General features: G+C 40.3%; 1 protein-coding gene across 1 annotated transcript in view; it reads right to left on the bottom strand.

The window, feature by feature from the left end:
* LOC108427427 (phospholipid-transporting ATPase ABCA1) overlaps positions 1 to 17,939 on the bottom strand; it is a 246,921-nt gene that overhangs the window by 79,166 nt on the left and 149,816 nt on the right. The window contains exons 23-32 of the mRNA XM_037532939.1: positions 16,983 to 17,173; positions 14,837 to 14,903; positions 14,551 to 14,753; positions 13,067 to 13,115; positions 11,374 to 11,481; positions 10,955 to 10,990; positions 7,444 to 7,583; positions 4,781 to 4,908; positions 3,673 to 3,771; positions 2,033 to 2,225 (exon numbers count right to left, since the gene is read on the bottom strand). Coding sequence (XP_037388836.1) covers positions 2,033 to 2,225; positions 3,673 to 3,771; positions 4,781 to 4,908; positions 7,444 to 7,583; positions 10,955 to 10,990; positions 11,374 to 11,481; positions 13,067 to 13,115; positions 14,551 to 14,753; positions 14,837 to 14,903; positions 16,983 to 17,173 — 1,214 coding nt within the window. The remainder of the gene's footprint in view (positions 1 to 2,032; positions 2,226 to 3,672; positions 3,772 to 4,780; positions 4,909 to 7,443; positions 7,584 to 10,954; positions 10,991 to 11,373; positions 11,482 to 13,066; positions 13,116 to 14,550; positions 14,754 to 14,836; positions 14,904 to 16,982; positions 17,174 to 17,939) is intronic.

The following is a 17,939-nucleotide window of genomic DNA, read 5'->3' as shown; positions in this document are numbered from 1 at the left end:
ATAAATCTAAACAGACCTGTAATTAATTTAGTTAAGCTACTGAAAAGGGTCAAAAGAAACAGGCTTGTTTAAACATTTGAAAAGCTAGACTAGTGAGTGGTTCCAAATTTTAAGGCAGGTGAATTACCTTGAAAATAGATTTCATAGCTATTCTTCAAGCTGAATGCACATATCAGTGAGGAGTCTGGGTCATACCTCTATAATTAAGCTTGTTTTTGCTCAGGGTACAAGAGCTAAAAGGCTCATATTTGCATTGTCCAGCTTAAATGAAAGCTGGCCTGTCTTACTGAATACAGTGAGTGTTCTAGCAGAACTCTCACTTACACTCACTGTCACTGTATCTCCTCCACCCTCCCTCTCTCTGGTTCATCGATCAGGGTTACACTGAGTGCCTGGGTGGTATGTTAGGTCATGTGCTTTGCTGTAGTAATACTTGATAAAGCATTAGCATTGATTTCTGCATGAGGACATTCAGGCCCTGACTCAGCTGTAAATGTGGTGCAAGGAGAGTGAGAGGGATGGAGAGTAAGGAGGATGGATAGACAGAAAGGTCTCTGACCTTGCTTTAGAATGGCAAAATGAATGAGCAAGGTATAGCTGAGGCACTTGAAATCTTGCATGTGATGGACACTCCAACGGGCTCAGTCTTTGCGTAAATAAACTACATAAAAGAGGAATGTTTGGATTTTACATCAAACTCTGGTAGAACCTACATTTAGCACTAACATGTGCGCTCTATGTCACTTAAAGCTGAAAGAAGAGGGGCAAAGAAAAAGCTGCTGTCAGGGGAAAAGATTTTGTAACGCAGCTTTTCAGCCACAGAATTTTATTAATAAACGTAAACATATGCCACAACGTCCATGTAGACAGACTCGCTTTAAAATGTGTTGTAGAATGCGACGTGGTGGCAGAAAAGTGTGACGGCAGACAGATGGAAATGTGTGAAATGAGAAATACTGTATATGTCCTCTACTGACACTGTCACAAATAGCACTTCAAAGCAGAAAGCAGAGTTGAAACACAAACGTCCAGTAATTGGTCATTTAATTCTGCCTTACTGGAATGATACTGTACACTGTATAGTATTTAAATGTATTTATTAAAGATGACATGATACTCATATTTCCCATATAAATAGTGATATGCCTACTGAAAACTTCAGTATCAGCCAATACTACTTTAAACTTTATAATGAGCAATTTTCATTGAAGAACTTTACTTGAACCCTTAAATGGCCACTGACAGGCCAAAAGTTGTATTATACTCTTCTATAAACTAAGATCAGCTGAGCCAGTGTGCTTTAAACTCCCTGTAGTTACTGAATAATGAGCCTTTGTATATAATAAGCCTGGGATTTTAGGGGTTAAGATAGGTAGGTAGGTAGGTAAGTAGGTAGGTAGGTAGGTAAATAGATAGATAGATAGATAGATAGATAGATAGATAGATAGATAGATAGATAGATAGATAGATAGATACTTTATTAATCCCGAAGGGAATTTAGCATCTAAAAGTAGTCCATCATACTTAAACTACTCAAACACTCCACCATAAAAACATACTACTTCAGGACAGATTTGTTATGAGACTGGATCAGACCCTTTTTTCCCTTCCAACCCCCGATCCAACATTTTCCGCATGCTTAAAACATCACATTGCCTCAAACTGTGTCGAGTTGTTAAGTAATCTCAAACAGACTTACTTTCAGACCGTGCTTTCTGACAATGCATAACACACTGTCTATGAAAATGGCCAAAACTATGTCCAAAATTCAGGCCTCTGGATGGCTACTACTACTGTTTTAGTTTTATTATTTATTATTCCTATAAAATGTTTCATGAAAAGAACTGACCAACCGATCCAGAATCAACAGAAACTTTCCAAAAATCACACACAGGTACAGCCCCCCTAAACTTTGGGGTTGTTGGGATTTCTTTGAGAACATTGGTTTGGTGTGCTCTGGGCTTAACGTTAAGCTTAACCCTAAAACCTGGCAATGAAAACTAAAGTCTCAGGGTGCCAGGTCACGACTCACCTGAGGTGGCGGTAATCCTCCAGCCCCAGGAGGGCAGTCTGGGAGCATGATGTTGCGCTGGGGTGTACTGCACTGGCAATTTGGTGAGGGATTCTGCATGCTCCAGTTACCGATCGTAAAGATCTCCAGAATGGAGGGATCCACAGCAGGAGTGGACCAGTCTGTTGCTCCAGCAGGAACACATGGGTACTTACTGAGAGAGGAAAAGGTGACACAATCATACTGTTATATACACTGATGTTCAATACTGCAGCTGAATTCGTTTTATCAGAGAAGGTAGTGGAGTGTAAATGTGCCAGTATTTGATTGGTCAAATGGTACAGGATAAAGAGAATTTCCCCTTTGTGGGACTAATAAAGAATTATCTTATCTTATCTTAAAATATCTGTGTAATTTTCCCATATTTCCACATATAGGTCACATTGAAAGCTCATAGCCTAGATGTACACATCAGTGTTACACCATGGGACACATTCACTAACAATAACAACACAGCACAAGGTTGTGTCTATTATCAGGTGTTATTAATCCATAAGTAACAATAATAAGTAATATATTCTTTCATCATGGTTAGCATCTTAGCTCATAGATAGTGTGTTAGATCCAAGTCATAAAAAAATACAGCTTTTTAAGTTGCAAAGAAATCAGTCTATATGAAGCAGGCAAAGCTGTACTGTGCTATACTGGATTAAACTGAGTCCATAGTCCTCACTGCCAAATGGTAAATAGTCAAAAAATGAACCAAGAGAGTTAATGTACTTACACAAATTCAAACCAAGTGAACTGAGTTACTGGCTTACATAAAACGGACAACGTTTACTGAAAGAGCCTTTCAGTGAATGCAATCTTCATTTGAGCCCACGAAAATTCTACTCCAAAGTGATTGCATAGACTTTTTCAACTTTTTTCCATCAATAATTCCATGTCATGGTTTAGCAACTGTGTGGTGTAATTGAAACATCATAGCAGGTTTTATTTTTTAAGTGAAAACCACATACACACTGCAGATTTATACAGTTAAAATCAACTAAGGAAGAAAATTAGCACTGGAACACAAACATGACCTCTGGAATGTAGAATAAGGTTTTATGGACTCTTAATAATTTTGTTAATAACTTTTTATAGATTTTTTTAGTGAACATGCAATCAACATTCTCTGTATTCCCACGACACAAAAGGAGAAAGACCTGAGGGGGAGTTTTATGGACTTTTAATTAGTAATTGCCATTGCTTCGATGGTGAGAAGCAGAACACGCAACCAACTTCTGAACTATGAACTTTGTAGGTGTGAAAAAATATCTCTGCAAATCTGAAGCAAGCCTCCTGAAAAGAAAGGAAGCTTCTGTGTAGGCAAACAATGGACATATTAAATACTGAAAAAAAAACCCTCATATCTAGTTGTTGTGGTTCTGTTAAATATTCATATGTTTTTTCCCCTGAAGCTGAAAAATGAATAACTTGTACTCAATAGTTTTTAAACTGGAAATGAACTAAATGAAGGGACAGGATGTGGTTTTTGTGCTGTAATGTGGGTTTCATCAGCAATGTCTACATTCCGATGAGTGTGTATGTGCATTCACAGTAAAAAACTCAACACACACACACACACACACACACGCACACGCTTTGGCAGCACTTACGGTATAGGGTTGCTCTCCATGCAGCGTGTGCCAAACCCCGGCTCATTCAGGAGGGAACGCGTCACACTCACCACCTCCGCTACAGCCGGCTCATCAGCACTGTAACACACACACACACACACACACACACACACACACACACAATTGAGTCAGGACTTTCATCCCAGTCAGACCCATCAGGGTTAAGGTTCTAATCTCCTCATTTCTGCCTGCTGCTCTCACACTCACTCTCAGCAGACTGGATAAATAACACCCACCCCGGATTACAGAGAGACCAACAGACTTGGTAAATATCACAATCATAAATATGACTAGCAGCCTTGCTGAGAAGGCCAGATTGAGTAAATATTGCAGTGGAGAGTTGGGCTTCTGGTTTAGCACAATAATTTCATATCTGAAAGCCTTGTAACTCCACTGTTTTCAGTTCATTTTTACATCACTTTGTTAGCTCTGGCCATGTCTTCAACAGACGCTGGTAGTGTGAGGGGAGACAGTGTGACTGAGGGACAGGAGAGAAATCTGGGCTCTTTTGCCTTGAGGGCCAGAGGGCTAGACCTCTGAAGGAGTAGGGACCTCTGAAGTCACGTTGTTATTCTGTAGCTGGCGTCATGTCCATATCAGGAACCAGTTTTCTCTATGACAAAAATGAATGGCATTTTCGAAAATCGTCCCTGTTGCACCCTGTGGTAAACTAAAACGTTCTAACGCCAGTCCGTATTGCAGAAAGAGACATTATAGTGGGGCTGCAGTGTATAAAGCCCTCATTAAAGAGACAAATGCACCATTTGAGAGTTCAGTGGTGCTAAAATCATTGGCACTGGTCCACAAAGACGTGGAAAAAAGTGATCTGGTCAGAAGAGTCATCTATCACCATATTCTCCACAAATAGGAAGGTGAACACCAAGAGAACACGGCTGCCTGAATGCTTGACCCCTATAATGAAGCGGTGTGGCTGTTTTGTTAAGATGTGGGGGGCATTTTACTGCCATGGTTTGGTAGATGTTAGATTTAAGTGTCTTCTCTGTAGTGGATGTCTTCTCTGATTTTGTCATTTAGAAAATGTATAAGCTCTCTATGATGGCTGGGATGGAACTGAGTGGGTGTGTACCTGTAGAAGGTGTTCTGAGGTTTTCCATACATCCATGGCTGCAGCTCCAGACTGGGGTACTCCACAAATGGAGGGACAATCAGAGAGAAGATCAGAGACAGACACACAAAGAACGCCGGGAGGACCACCTACACACATGCAAACACACACACACACACACACACACACACATTAGTAATACTGCCTTTGTGGGGTGTTTCGTGAGAAACTAAAGAGTCTGAGTCAATGCTACTTACAAATATTTTACATGTAAGGGTGTTCAATTTATTTGTTAACACTTTCAATGAATCCTGTATTGATAGTGCTTTATATATGCATTCATTAGGCATTATATTGCACACATAATACCTTACAATGCCTGATATAAGCTTTAAAAATTGCTTTAAGCAGTCATAGTGAAATACAGAACACTTAATAAACGAAGACTAAATACTGAATTATAACACAATATAATAAGCTTCTGGTATAACCTTCTTACATAGTGTGATTTTGATTGAAATTGTTTAAAAGCTAACTGGAAACTGCCACGCTAGGTCTGTTGGCGACAGGCACTTGACTGTCAGCAGCTAGCAGTCAAAGCTAAATTGTTCCTGCACAGTAAGCTGCTTTATATTAGCAAGCAGGCAACAAATGAAAACAAATGAATAAATGACAGCAGCCTTGTTTAAGAATACCTCTAACAGTAGCATTATGCTAGCTTGTCTCATTACATGCTGTGAGTTTCTCTATCAAACTGCTAAAAACAGAGTGTGAGATATGTATGCCACATAATGCATTTATGATGAATTATGAATCATGGCTTTATAGGAAGTGATACCGAAAACTGAACAATGTATGCACTCTAAAGTGAAACTTGCTTGATTTTATTGAAACTACTTGAAAATAAATGTGATTATGAATTGAATTCCACTCCGATGCAAACAGCTGCCTCATTTGTATATTCAGTGTATTTTTAGATGGAACTGGTTTGTAACTCACTCAGTCAGGCTAAAGATTCTCCACAAGAGGGCAGCATTAGCACTCAACTAGCTTTTGGTGCTTCATATCAGTGACATGGTGTGTCCTTGTTAAAAATAATTCAGAATTCCGTCAAAATAATCACAATCAACTGGAAGGTTTACACTGATAGTACTAACGAGCTTTCTTTATCCTCACATTAGGAAGCTCATGTTTTACCACTTTGTAGGCTCTAATACTATCACTATTGACCATATTGGTAATCAAATGATCTGCCAAGTATTCTGACGATTACCTGAATAAACAAACTTCTTAAAAAAAAGCCAAACAGTAAAAAAAAATCACAATGTAGCCTTTTAATGATTTCAAAATATTTTACGGGAAAAGGCAATTTCGGAAGCTTTTGCCGCGACAGAGAGCAGTAGGGGAATTTAAACATGCATAATCATCACAAAAGCTGCCAAGCAATCATTACTGATTCATAGAGAAGGAACATTTCAATCCATTATTTTCTGAATCAAGTAATCGAGTCTAATCAAGTAATTGTGACAGTTCTAGTGTGGCCAAAACACAGTTCAAGCCGCACTGTTTTAGCTGTAAACAGTTCAGATCTCTCTGTGTGTAGTTTTTACTGTATTTAGTTTTGTGAGGAATTAACTAGAGATGAAGACTCGTGTGGGCTTTCAGTGCATCAGCCATTAATCATCATCAGTAGCGTTTCTCAAACTCTCTCTGCGTCTCTTTTTCAATTTAACAGTGCTTTGTTGGCATAAATGATGAGATGCACTATTATCTCTATGCCTTAGACTCTCGTCTCTGTCTCTCTCACTCTGTCTGGCTGCCTCACTTTCTATCTCTCTCTGCCTCAGTTCAGTTCGACTTTGCTTTATTGACATGACAAACTTACATCTGTATTGTCAAAGCACTAGAAAAACGACCTATATATTACAAGCAAACCATAGTAATAAAAATATACATAAAAAACAAGATAAAAAAAAATGTCTCTCACTTTCTCTGTTGGCCTCTCTCACTGTCTTGATCTCTGTCTCGCTGTGTTTGTCTCTCTCTGTTTCTCTCTCCCTCTCAGTCTGGCTCTCTCTCTCTCTCTCTCTCTCTCTCTCTCAGACGGCATTGTGTTTGTTTTGGCTGGGGTGTAAAAGGCTCTGATTAAACACTCTCAGGCAGAGTCACACCTCATTCCACCCATCCATTCATTTCTGTCTATTCTTCTCTTCCACCTCTTTCTCTCTCTCTCTCTCTCCCCCATTTCTTTCTCTGCCATCTCTTTCTCTCTCTCTCCCTCACCCCTCTGTTCACTCTGTCCTCTCAGACTGACTGAGAGAGCATGCTAACTCCACAGTAATGTTAATGCATGATGGCTGAGGCTGGCAGTGCTGTGCGGTGAAGAGCCTTTCACTCTGAGCTTGATTAATTACAGCAGCCGATTCAAACCTTGGCGGAAAAATGCAAATGCGGCTGCAAGCGAGAGCCTCCAGGAGAACCGACAACAGAATAATGAACAAGGGGATAGAGAAAAGGAGAAAAGGAAAGAAAAAAGACAATAGAACCCCCAAACCCCAGAGACAAACGCTGGATGACAACTATTGTCCCAGTGTAGTCTTTAGGCTCATATACAGGCAGGAAACAAGAGCAGCCGCAGAGGAATGTGCTGATTTGGGCGTATGGCTGTATTATGTTTGTGTTACCTGAGCAATGATTCCTTTCCTGCTTCTTCGTGCGTGATGAAAACGCTTTATGAACAGGGCCAGAAACTGATGCCTGATTAGAGGCCAGCCAGTGATAACGCATGAGCCTTTACCGTTCACACACACGGAGCGCTCACCGTCTACAAGACACACACAAACACACAATATAGTCACATTCATACTAACCGAGTCTCTCCTTCTGATCTTTATTATAGCCTTCGGAGTGTTAAAGAGGTCATATCATACATTTTTACTTTCATTTTCTGTTATAAAAGATAGTTATGGCCATTGTTAAATCCACAAAATTTGCACACAGGACTGCCTCACAACAACTGAACTCTTTTCGCTGTTAATGCTATAATCTTTGACTCTCATGCTGCTCACTGTACTGATGAAGTACGAACCCATTTTCTGTTTAAACTGAGGAGCTGGCAGCTTATCTTCTTAACTAGAACTAGGCTGGTCAGCTAGCTAACAGGCTAAAAAGTAGCCAACAGTCTAAACTCCATCATTAATATCACAGGCTTGAATTAAAGTACTTACGATATGATTAGCTATAAAACAGCATATACAAGTCTAAAAATGCCAGTTGAATGGCTTACGTGCTTCAAATGTATGTGTTTCAGTCAGAAGTGGCGTCAAACCCGGGCTGAATCCCAAACGGCTCTGTATTCCCTCAATAGTTTGCTAGCTATGAAAGTGTAGAAATTATAGCATTTACAGCCAAATAGGGCATCATTTATTGAGAATGGATGTGGCCAAGTGACTATTTCTTAGCTGTATTTAGCACTGTTGGGGGGCAAAGCCGGCATTTACATTCCTACTTAGTGCTCTATGTAGGGAGCAGGGAGCCATTTGAAATTCCTGCCCCAGCACAAGAAGAGGGGGGAACTGGATACGTGCTAAATAAGACTTGCTGTGGTAATTTGGTGACCAAAAAGTACTTATAAAGCAAATCCTTTTGTATTAAAAAATATTGTCTTTTGTATCTCACAAAAGTGAGTGCATGCCTCACATTTCTGCAAATATTTTATTAGATCTTTTCATGGGACGACACTGTAGAAATGAAACTTGGATATAACTTAAAGTAGTCAGTGTGCAGCTTGTATAGCAGTATAGATTTACTGTCCTCTGAAAAGAACAACACACAGCCATTAATATCTAAATAGCTGGCAACACAAGTGAGTCCACCTCACAGTGAACATGTCCAAATTATGCTCAAAGTGTCAATATTTTGTGTGACCTCCATTATTATTTAGCAGTACTTTAACCTTCTTGGGCATGGAATTCACCAGAGCTGCACAGGAATCCTCTTCCACTCCTCCATGATGACATCACGGAGCTGGTGGACGTTAGACACCTTAAGCTCCTCCTCCTTGTGCTTGAGGATGCCCCACAGGTGTTCGACTGGGTTTAGGGGTCTGCAGACATACTTGGCCAGTCCATCACATTTACCTTCAGCAAGGCAGTTGTCATCTTGGAGGTGTATTTGGGGTCACTGTCCAGTTGGAAAACTCCCATGCGGTGCAGTTTCTGAAGGGAAGAGATCATGCTCTGCTTCAAAATGTCACAGTACATTTTGGAATTCATGTTTTCCTCAATGAGACGCAGCTCCCCAGTGCTGGCGGCCCTCATGCAGCTCCAGACCATGGTGCTACCACCACCATGCTTGACTGCAGGCAAGCGACAGGTGTTTTGGTACTCCTCACCAGGGCGCCACCACATATGCTGAACATCATCTGAGCCAAACAAGTTTTTCTTGGTCTCGTCAGACCACAGGACATGGTTCCAGTAATCCATGTTCTTGGACTGCTTGTCTTCAGCAAACCGTTTGCGGGCTTTCTTGTGCGTCAGTTTCAGAAGAGGCTTCCTTCTGGGACAACGGCCATGGAGAGCATTGTGTGGCATATGGTCTGAGCACTGAGCACTTCTTCAACCTATGCAGCAATGCTGGCAAGACTCAAGCGTCTATTTTTTTAAGCCAACCTCTGGATATGATGCTGAACCTGTGGACTCAACTCCTTTGGTCGACCCTGGCAAGGCCTGTTCAGAGCAGAACCTGTCCTGGAAAACCGGAGTTTGACCTTGGTCACTGTGCTATAGCTCAGTTTCAGGTTGTTAGCAATCTTTTTATAGCCTAGGCCATCTTTGTGGAGAGTAACAATTCTATTTCTCACATCCTCAGAGAGTTCTTTGCCATGGGGTGCCATGTTGAATATCCAGTGGCCAGTATGAGAGAATTGTACCCAAAACATCAAATGCACAATTTGGACATGTTCACTCTGAGGTGGACTCACTTGTGTTGCCAGCTATTTAGACATTAATGGCTGTGTGTTGAGTTCCTTTCAGAGGACAGTTAATCTATACTGCTAATACAAGCTGGACACTGACTACTTTAAATTATATCTAAGTTTCATTTCTATAGTGTCGTCCCATGAAAAGATCTAATAAAATATTTGCATAAATGTGAGGGGTGTACTGACTTTTGTGAGATACTGTATGTTCATTCTCATATAACAAAAAATTACAATTTATGAAATGACCACAATATACAGTGATGGGTGACCAAACATTATTATCTTATTATTCATTAATTTAAGGTTGCTCGACAATGATATCATACTCTAAAGGAGTTACATTCCTTGGCGGAATACTTATGTCAATTGATATTAATAATAATGTAAATTAATAATTTTATGTTGGCTGCTGTTTTCTAAAAGCAATAAGCCACTTGATGTTTTGCATTACTGTGATTTGATCACAGGTAGTTTTAGGCTCTCTGTTTCATGTCATACCTAAAAACACCCTTCCTGTGATAAAATTGCTGTAACCCATGGCTTCTTGTAGCTAATTACTTTAATATGAGTCAGAATTTATTAAACATAACCATTTCCCAGCCTTTTAGAATGAAACATGCTCTTTTTGTTTCTGTGTCTTTAAGAGTATATTACCCGCTATTACCCTTTGGCCTCCTTTAAGGCCTGACTATGTTTGTTCTATGTACCTCATTATTTGTAAGTCGCTTTGGATAAAAGCGTCTGCTAAATGTAAATGTAATGTAATGTAATGTAATGTAATGTAATGTAATGTAAAAGAGTGAGATATGTAAATGACCTCTGTCCTGGTTGACTGGCAATGTATTGTGCCTTGATCAAAAGGCAATCTGGGCAAAAATGTTGAATAAACTGTGAATGTTGAGTGAAACTGTATAAATGGTTGAAGGCAGTAGGTTGTTTATGTTGTATCTTTACATCAGTTTGGGGGATATTTTAATTTAAAGGGGCTGTTTGGTTGTTCAAACAGCTTTGTTACATGTGTACTGCAGTAGGAATAGGTGCCATGACACGTTCATGGTTGTGACAAACCATGCTACAAGCCGTGATGTATTCAGAATAGCTTAGTTTCCATCTATAGGCCAAATACTTTAGTATTTGTGTTTTCAGCATTTGTTTTATCTTTATTTTTGACAAACGGGGCTCTGCTCAACAGTGGAACATGGCACTCTACATACCTTCAACTCGATTTGAGAACCTTCCCTTCTTCTCTCCTGCAGAGAGAGAAAGAAAGACAGAGAGATTTAATAGGCCTATTCCACACATATCTGGATATTTAAAAAAAATATTTTATGTTTTCAAAAATAGTTCAAATCTGTGTCCACATCAACAAAAGATTAATATAAAAAGTCCACACACAAATTGAAAAATGATTAAAAAATGCTCAGCACAGTAGAGAGCAATAAAACCTCAAAAATCTTGAGGTCAAATGCCTCAAGAATAACAAAACAAAATGGTTTGACCAATGCCCAGATATGTGTAGACAGGGCCTAAGAAACAACAAGGATGCTGGCATGGTTTAAAATACTGTGTAAAAATGATATTCTGCCTGCATGTATACCAGCATGTGTGTGTACAGGTTTTTAGGTGTTTGTACCATGTTTGGATGCTTCACTCTCTCTCTGCTGCATGGCTGAACTGATGCTCCGTGTTCTGGACTCTCTGGAGCTCCTCTTCCAGTCTCGCTCCAGTACATTTTTTTTATCTGACCAAACACACGTACACTACTGTTCAGAGGTTTAGAACAACTAGAATGACTCATATTACAATGTTTTTTAATGCAACGCAACTCACTAACTCACTCAGACACCCACCAAAAAATTCACCCATCCGTCCACTCAGCCCACCAACGCACCCTGATATTCACCCATCCGTCCACTCAGCCCACCAACCGACCCTGATATTCACCCATCCGTCCACTCAGCCCACCAACCGACCTGATATTCACCCATCCGTCCACTCAGCCCACCAACCCACCCTGATATTCACCCATCCATCCACTCAACCCACCCAACCACCCAGATATCCACCCAACCATCCAGATATCCACCCAACCATCCTTCAGCCCATCAACCCACCCAGACATCCACACAACCCCACTCATCCCACCAACCCACCCAGACAACTACCCAACCATCCACTCCACCCAACCGTCCAGTCAACTATCCATTCAACCCACCAATCTACCCAGATATCCACCCAACCATCCACTCAGCCCACCAACCCACCCAGATATCCACCCAACCATCCACTCAGCCCACCAACCCATCCAGATATCCACCCAACCCTTCACTCAGCCCACCGACCCACTCAGCTCACTGACCCATTCAGATATCAACCCAACCGACCACTCAGCTGACCAACCCACACAGATATCCAATTAACTGTCCATTAAGCCCACCAACCTACCTAGATAACCACCCAACTGTCCACTCCACCCATTCGGCCACTCATCCCACGAACCCACCCAGACAAGTACCCAACCGCCCATTCAGCCCATCGACCCACACAGATATCCACTCAACCATCAACTCCACCCAACCGTCCAGTCAACCATCCATTCAACCCATCAACTCACCCAGATATCCACCCAACCATCCACTCAGCCTGCCAACCCACCTAGATTTCCACCCACCCACTCTCCCACTTACCTAACAATCCTCCCTCTTACTCACTCACTTAGCCTCCCATCCACTCACTCACCCACACACTCATCCAGACAACCAACCATCCACTCACCAGCCCACACCCACCCACTCACTCACCCAGTTTTCCACCCATATCTGCCCACTTGCCCTCCCACTCACTCACTCACTCACTCACTCACTCACTCACTCACTCACTCACTCACTCACTCACTCATCCAAATGGTAACCTATATGCAAACTGTAATGTTGTTGGTTAAATATACTCAGTTCATAATTCTGAGTAACACACAGCCAATAAGCTGGGCGCAAGGCCATTCATCATTTCTCCCTTTAACTTTGAAAATTTTATTATATTTGAGTAAATGGGTTTGATCTGAAGTGAATTCATACTGACCCCTGCAAGGACACTTCAAATCTTTAGGAAATAATACTCTATGAATTATGCCATGAATATGCATATTTTCACACACTTTTCTTTGTTTTCTTTATAAAACCCTGGAAAAATATTACCCTGTTATGTGATTCTCAGCTTCAAACACAAATACTTCATTAACTCAGGTGCATTGCTAGAATAAACGTTGGATGAAAGTATCTATAGCTGCATTCCTGCTCCATGGTCACAGAAAAAGACAAAAAGATTACCAGTAGTTTCAACATCTACGCCCGTCTCTTCTGCCACTTTTAGAAATATCTAAAGAAACGAGATACAGAAAGTTATAATCTGATGAACAGTTACTTATTGTCTATGAGCAGCCCAGGAGCATTCTTTAAATAAACATACAGACATTCAAATATTTTGTTAATCAAAATGATATGCACAATAATTACAGCATAAACTTAAAGATATTCATTTCAGTTTCCTTCACTGAAAACAAAACCGAAAAACACATTCTCACTTTAACACTGGACATACAGTATCAGCCAGAATTGTAGATGAGAATATTGTATATGTAATTACAAATATAGTGACCCCACTCCCCCTGCTGCCCTTACAATACACTCTATGGATAGAAAATGCATTTAAGTATGATTTTCAAAAATGTGTGTATGAAAAGAATACAATTGTAATGTTTACTCATACATATTTTTATGCACATTAACTATATTGTTTTGGCACAACTTATGCCAATTGAAGTGTATATAAAATGTAATTAAGCTATGATCAAATCTATATTAAATGCATTTAGTTGTCCTTTGAGTGCTTTTCTGAACTTCGGTCGCACTTAAGTAGTTTTAGGCATGTATTTCATAAACATATGATTACAGTTGGAATAAATCAAAAATATATAATTGGATGAATTATACACTTCAGTGCTACTCATTGAGTGGACACGGCAGCAAAAATACATTTAAAAGATGCATTTTAAATGAATGCTAAAAAAACAAACACTAAAAACTAAAACTAAATATTACTAAATAAACCTAAATACTTTAAAGAAAACATGCACTTAAGTGCAATATTATTCATATTATTCAGAAAAACTAACTTAGCTTTACTCTAATGAACAGCCTCATTTATTGCTCAGCTGTAGCTTCATCCTCCATATTATTTCCCATTTTGGCTACAAAGAATTTCAGCCAACTTTGATTAGGTTTGGTCATTTATTAACTAAAGTGCTCATAAACTACCAGAAATAGCAAGAGATAACAAAGCAGACAATGTGATTACTTTGCACTACTGTGGCATCCAGTAATACTGAATCCATTAAAACCATAGCTCCATCATCAAATAAAAACTAAAAACACACAAAATTAGGTCAGCTTAAGTTCACACTTTAGGGGTGTTATTGCAGAATACGAATGTGCCAGGCTACATTCCAAAGGTGGAAAAGAAGCAGTGAGTTAAATACACTCATGCAGAAAACAGCAGTTTCTATGGCTGCTATAGCCGCCCTGCATGCTTAAAATCCCTGTTTTCCACCTGTTAAATGCAGATTTACTATCCCCGCCATTTCTTATTCTGTTCTCAGCAGCTTCACTACCATCACTTTGCTTGAGTTCTGTGCTAGGATTAGGTGGCATTGCACCTCCAGCCTCAGTTTTGCGGAGGTCCCCATAGTTGCTGCTCAGGTTTGCGAGTTTGCATGTGTTTGTATGAGAGTGTTCAGAGGTCTGAGTGTGTATACCTCCTCCAGGGTGGTATCTGAAATGCCGTAGCTGCTGATGCCCAGCCTCTCTCTCTCCAGGTCCAGCTCTTTGAACAGTGAAGCGAAGGTGCCATCTTTAGAGCCGGTGTAGGGGAGAATGTAAACCAGCTCCTGACCTATGATCTCTAGTAACTCCGCCTCTGGAACATGCCTCCGCACCAGACCGCTCACATCCGCTACGTCTGAACAGAGAGAGAGAGTGTGTGATGGGTTTGAGAGAGACAGCTGATGTCTGTTTATGTAAGGTGTATGAGAGAGATCTGACCTGTTGGCTCCATGCTGCAGATGCTGGTTGAGCCGATTCCTTCGTCTAGACTGGTGCCGTCACTCTGCTGGACAGCACACATGCACACGATCCACACACACACACACAGACACACGTACAGCAGTGTTCGTTTCATTAAGGTAATCTACAAACATGCACAGGCTAAGGGGTAGCTGAGTTGCACAAGAAAAAAACTACACCCAATCTATTCTAATATTCTTTCACATCCATACGAAATGAGAATCTTCTGGAACTATCAGGGTTGTAAACAAACAAAATTGCATTGACGCCCACAAAAAATGCTTGAAAAGTTAAATCAGTTGTAGATAAATGTTGATTGTTTCTGGTGCTTAAATAGGGTTTATATTTCAGATGGTTGCTAGGTGTTTGGTAGAGTATTTCAGGTGGTTGTTAGGTGATTTCAAGGTCACCGCTACGGTGATTTCAAGGTCACTGCTATGGTATTGATAGTCTGTTGCTAAGTTGTTGCTAGGCACTTGCAAATATGTCCAATGTGTATACAGTATTCCAGGTGGTTGCTAGGCAGAGTCTATGCTACATCTGGTGTTATATGGTTGCTGTGATATTGTAGGCGATTGTTAGAGTGTTGTTCCTATGTGCAATGGTTTCTCTCATGGTTGCAAGGGGGTTGCAGGTGGTTGCTATGATGGCTATCTGTGGTGGTTGCTAGATAGTTACTAGACAGGGTGAGAAGTGTCCATTGTGACGTCATTTGTGGCAGTTTTTTAAAATGCATTCTTCCTGAAAGGCTGAATTAGGTTGAATGGGATTTTTTGCAACACTCTGTAAAGCTATGAAAGAATGCATAGAGGGGCAGAGCGTGAATAAGACAGTTGGCTGTGATGTTAGTAGGTATCTCGCTCTGTTGGGAGCATTTTCTGGTCACTACAATTGCGAAACAGCAATATGTAACTAACAAACTTATTTTTTCATAATGTAAAGCTGCCCTTTACATTGTGTGAACATGTCATAATAAGTGGTCTAAAACAAATTTTGAAAAGCAGATCTTTCTAGATTTTTTCGTGATGATGCTAGAATGTTTGAGGTCTCCATCTTGGAGATGTAATCCTTTCTTACATTGATGATGATATATTATACCTGTCTGTATCCTGCTTAGCTGGAAGCACTTTAAACTATATCTAGTCTGACTTCAGCTCCATTTCTTAATCAATAGGTAGTTAATCATTAGTCATGATGAGCAGCTAAATGTCAATAAGAATCTATCAAGCCAGTGCTTAATTGTAATCAGATAATAAGAAGCTTTATATCACTGTGTTACCTGAGATGTTTCATCACAGTTAATATTATTGGACTATGGGTCTCTGGATGTTGCTTTGTGAGATTACTAAGGTATTTTTCTGGGTGAATAGAAGCTGCTGAGCATCTGCGACGCTGTATTTTTTGCTCCCAATGAAAGTGAAGTCTGGCTAATCATAAAAGCCCTGAATGTTCTTAGCGCAGTAGTCCTTTCATATTTCAGTAGTCCTTTACAATACCTGAGACATCTACACAAAACATAAAATACATGAAATGTTTCAATTATTTCAAAATGTATTCTGTTTCTTTTATTCTATTTTAAAGGCACCGTTTCTTACATTTGTCTTGTATTTCATTTTTTCTATGTGAGCTCTATTTACAAAGGGGAATATCACCAATTCTTCAAAGCTTCTTTACGACTAAATCAAGACCTAAATAATGTAATTCAGAGCAGTTTAATGTGAAATGCTTTGAGAAAAAGTCAGAAATATTCACAGTGGCGCTGATAGGAACCAGGAACCTGAATTGTGTTTAATGCCTCTAAATGCTTCCTCAAAGGAAGTGATCACATGATTATGGTTATGAAAGCACTACAATGTTTTGGTCTAAAACATTTCTTTTAAACGGTTCATACTGAAGGCGGACATAAGGCAATATCGTCCCAAAATAAAACCAATTATTTTCCACTATTTTATCATCGTCAACATTCAGTATAAAAGCTCAGAAGACCTGTGTAGGTTCACTGTAGTTTTTTATAGCAAATAAAATGGCTATATTAGTGTTGTAGACATTATGCCCCTGGTTCCCATCACTGCCACTGTACAGAAATCAGAGTCAGTATGCTCACTATACACCCGCGCTTTCATACCGGCTTGTCTAGGTTGTTGAATTTGTCCTGATTGGTTCGTACGAGGGTGAGGTAATAACCACTGCCGTAGCTTTTCTTCAGGAAGAGGGAGGAGCCACAGCAGCACACGCGACCGTGAGAGATGATCGCAATACGGTCGCCCAAGATATCCGCCTCATCCATGTGGTGCGTGGACAGAATGATGGTCCGGCCTGGAGGAAAGAGAAAGAGAGTGAGAATGGTGTGAGAGAGAGAGAGAGAGAGAGAGAGAGAGAGAGAGAGAGAGAGAGAGAGAGAGAGAGAGAGAGAGAGAGAAGGGAAAGTGGGAAAGTGAGAGAGAGAAAAAAAATTAAGAGAAAAGGGAAGATAAAGGGAGGGGAAAAGAGAGAAAAAGACAGAAAATCAAAGAGAGACAAAGTCAGATAGTGAAACAGAGAGAGAGAGAGAGAGAGAGAGAGAGAGAGAAGGGAAAGCATGAAAGTGAGAGAAAGAAAAATTGAGAGAAAGATAGAATAAAGGGAGGGGAAAAAAAGAGAAAAAGAAAATCACAGAGTGACAAAGTCAGATAGTGGAACATAGAGAGAGAGAGAAAGAGAGAGAAAGAGAGAGAGAGAGAAAGAGAGAGAGAGAGAAAGAGAGAGAGAGAGAGAAAGAGAGAGAGAGAGAAAGAGAGAGAGAGAGAGAGAGAAGGGAAAGCGGGAAAGTGAGAGAGAGAAAAATTTAGAGAATAAGGTAGAATAAAGGGAGGGGAAAAAGAGAGAAAAAGACAGAAAATCAAAGAGTGACAAAGTCAGATAGTGAAACAGAGAGAGAGAGAGAGAGAGAGAGAGAAAGAGAAAGAGAGACAGACAGAGAGAGAGAGAGAGAGAAATAAAAATGAGAGCGCGGGGGAGAATTACACACACACACACACACACACACACTCATATGTATATCCAGTCAGACGGACTGGTGTGGTGTTTGTTGCATGTGCGTGTA

This window comes from Pygocentrus nattereri, chromosome 22 (assembly GCF_015220715.1).
Source record: "Pygocentrus nattereri isolate fPygNat1 chromosome 22, fPygNat1.pri, whole genome shotgun sequence".
Classification (NCBI taxonomy): Eukaryota; Metazoa; Chordata; class Actinopteri; order Characiformes; family Serrasalmidae; genus Pygocentrus; species Pygocentrus nattereri.
Note: the sequence above shows the minus strand (reverse complement) of the source record. Positions and strands in the feature narration are given on the sequence as shown.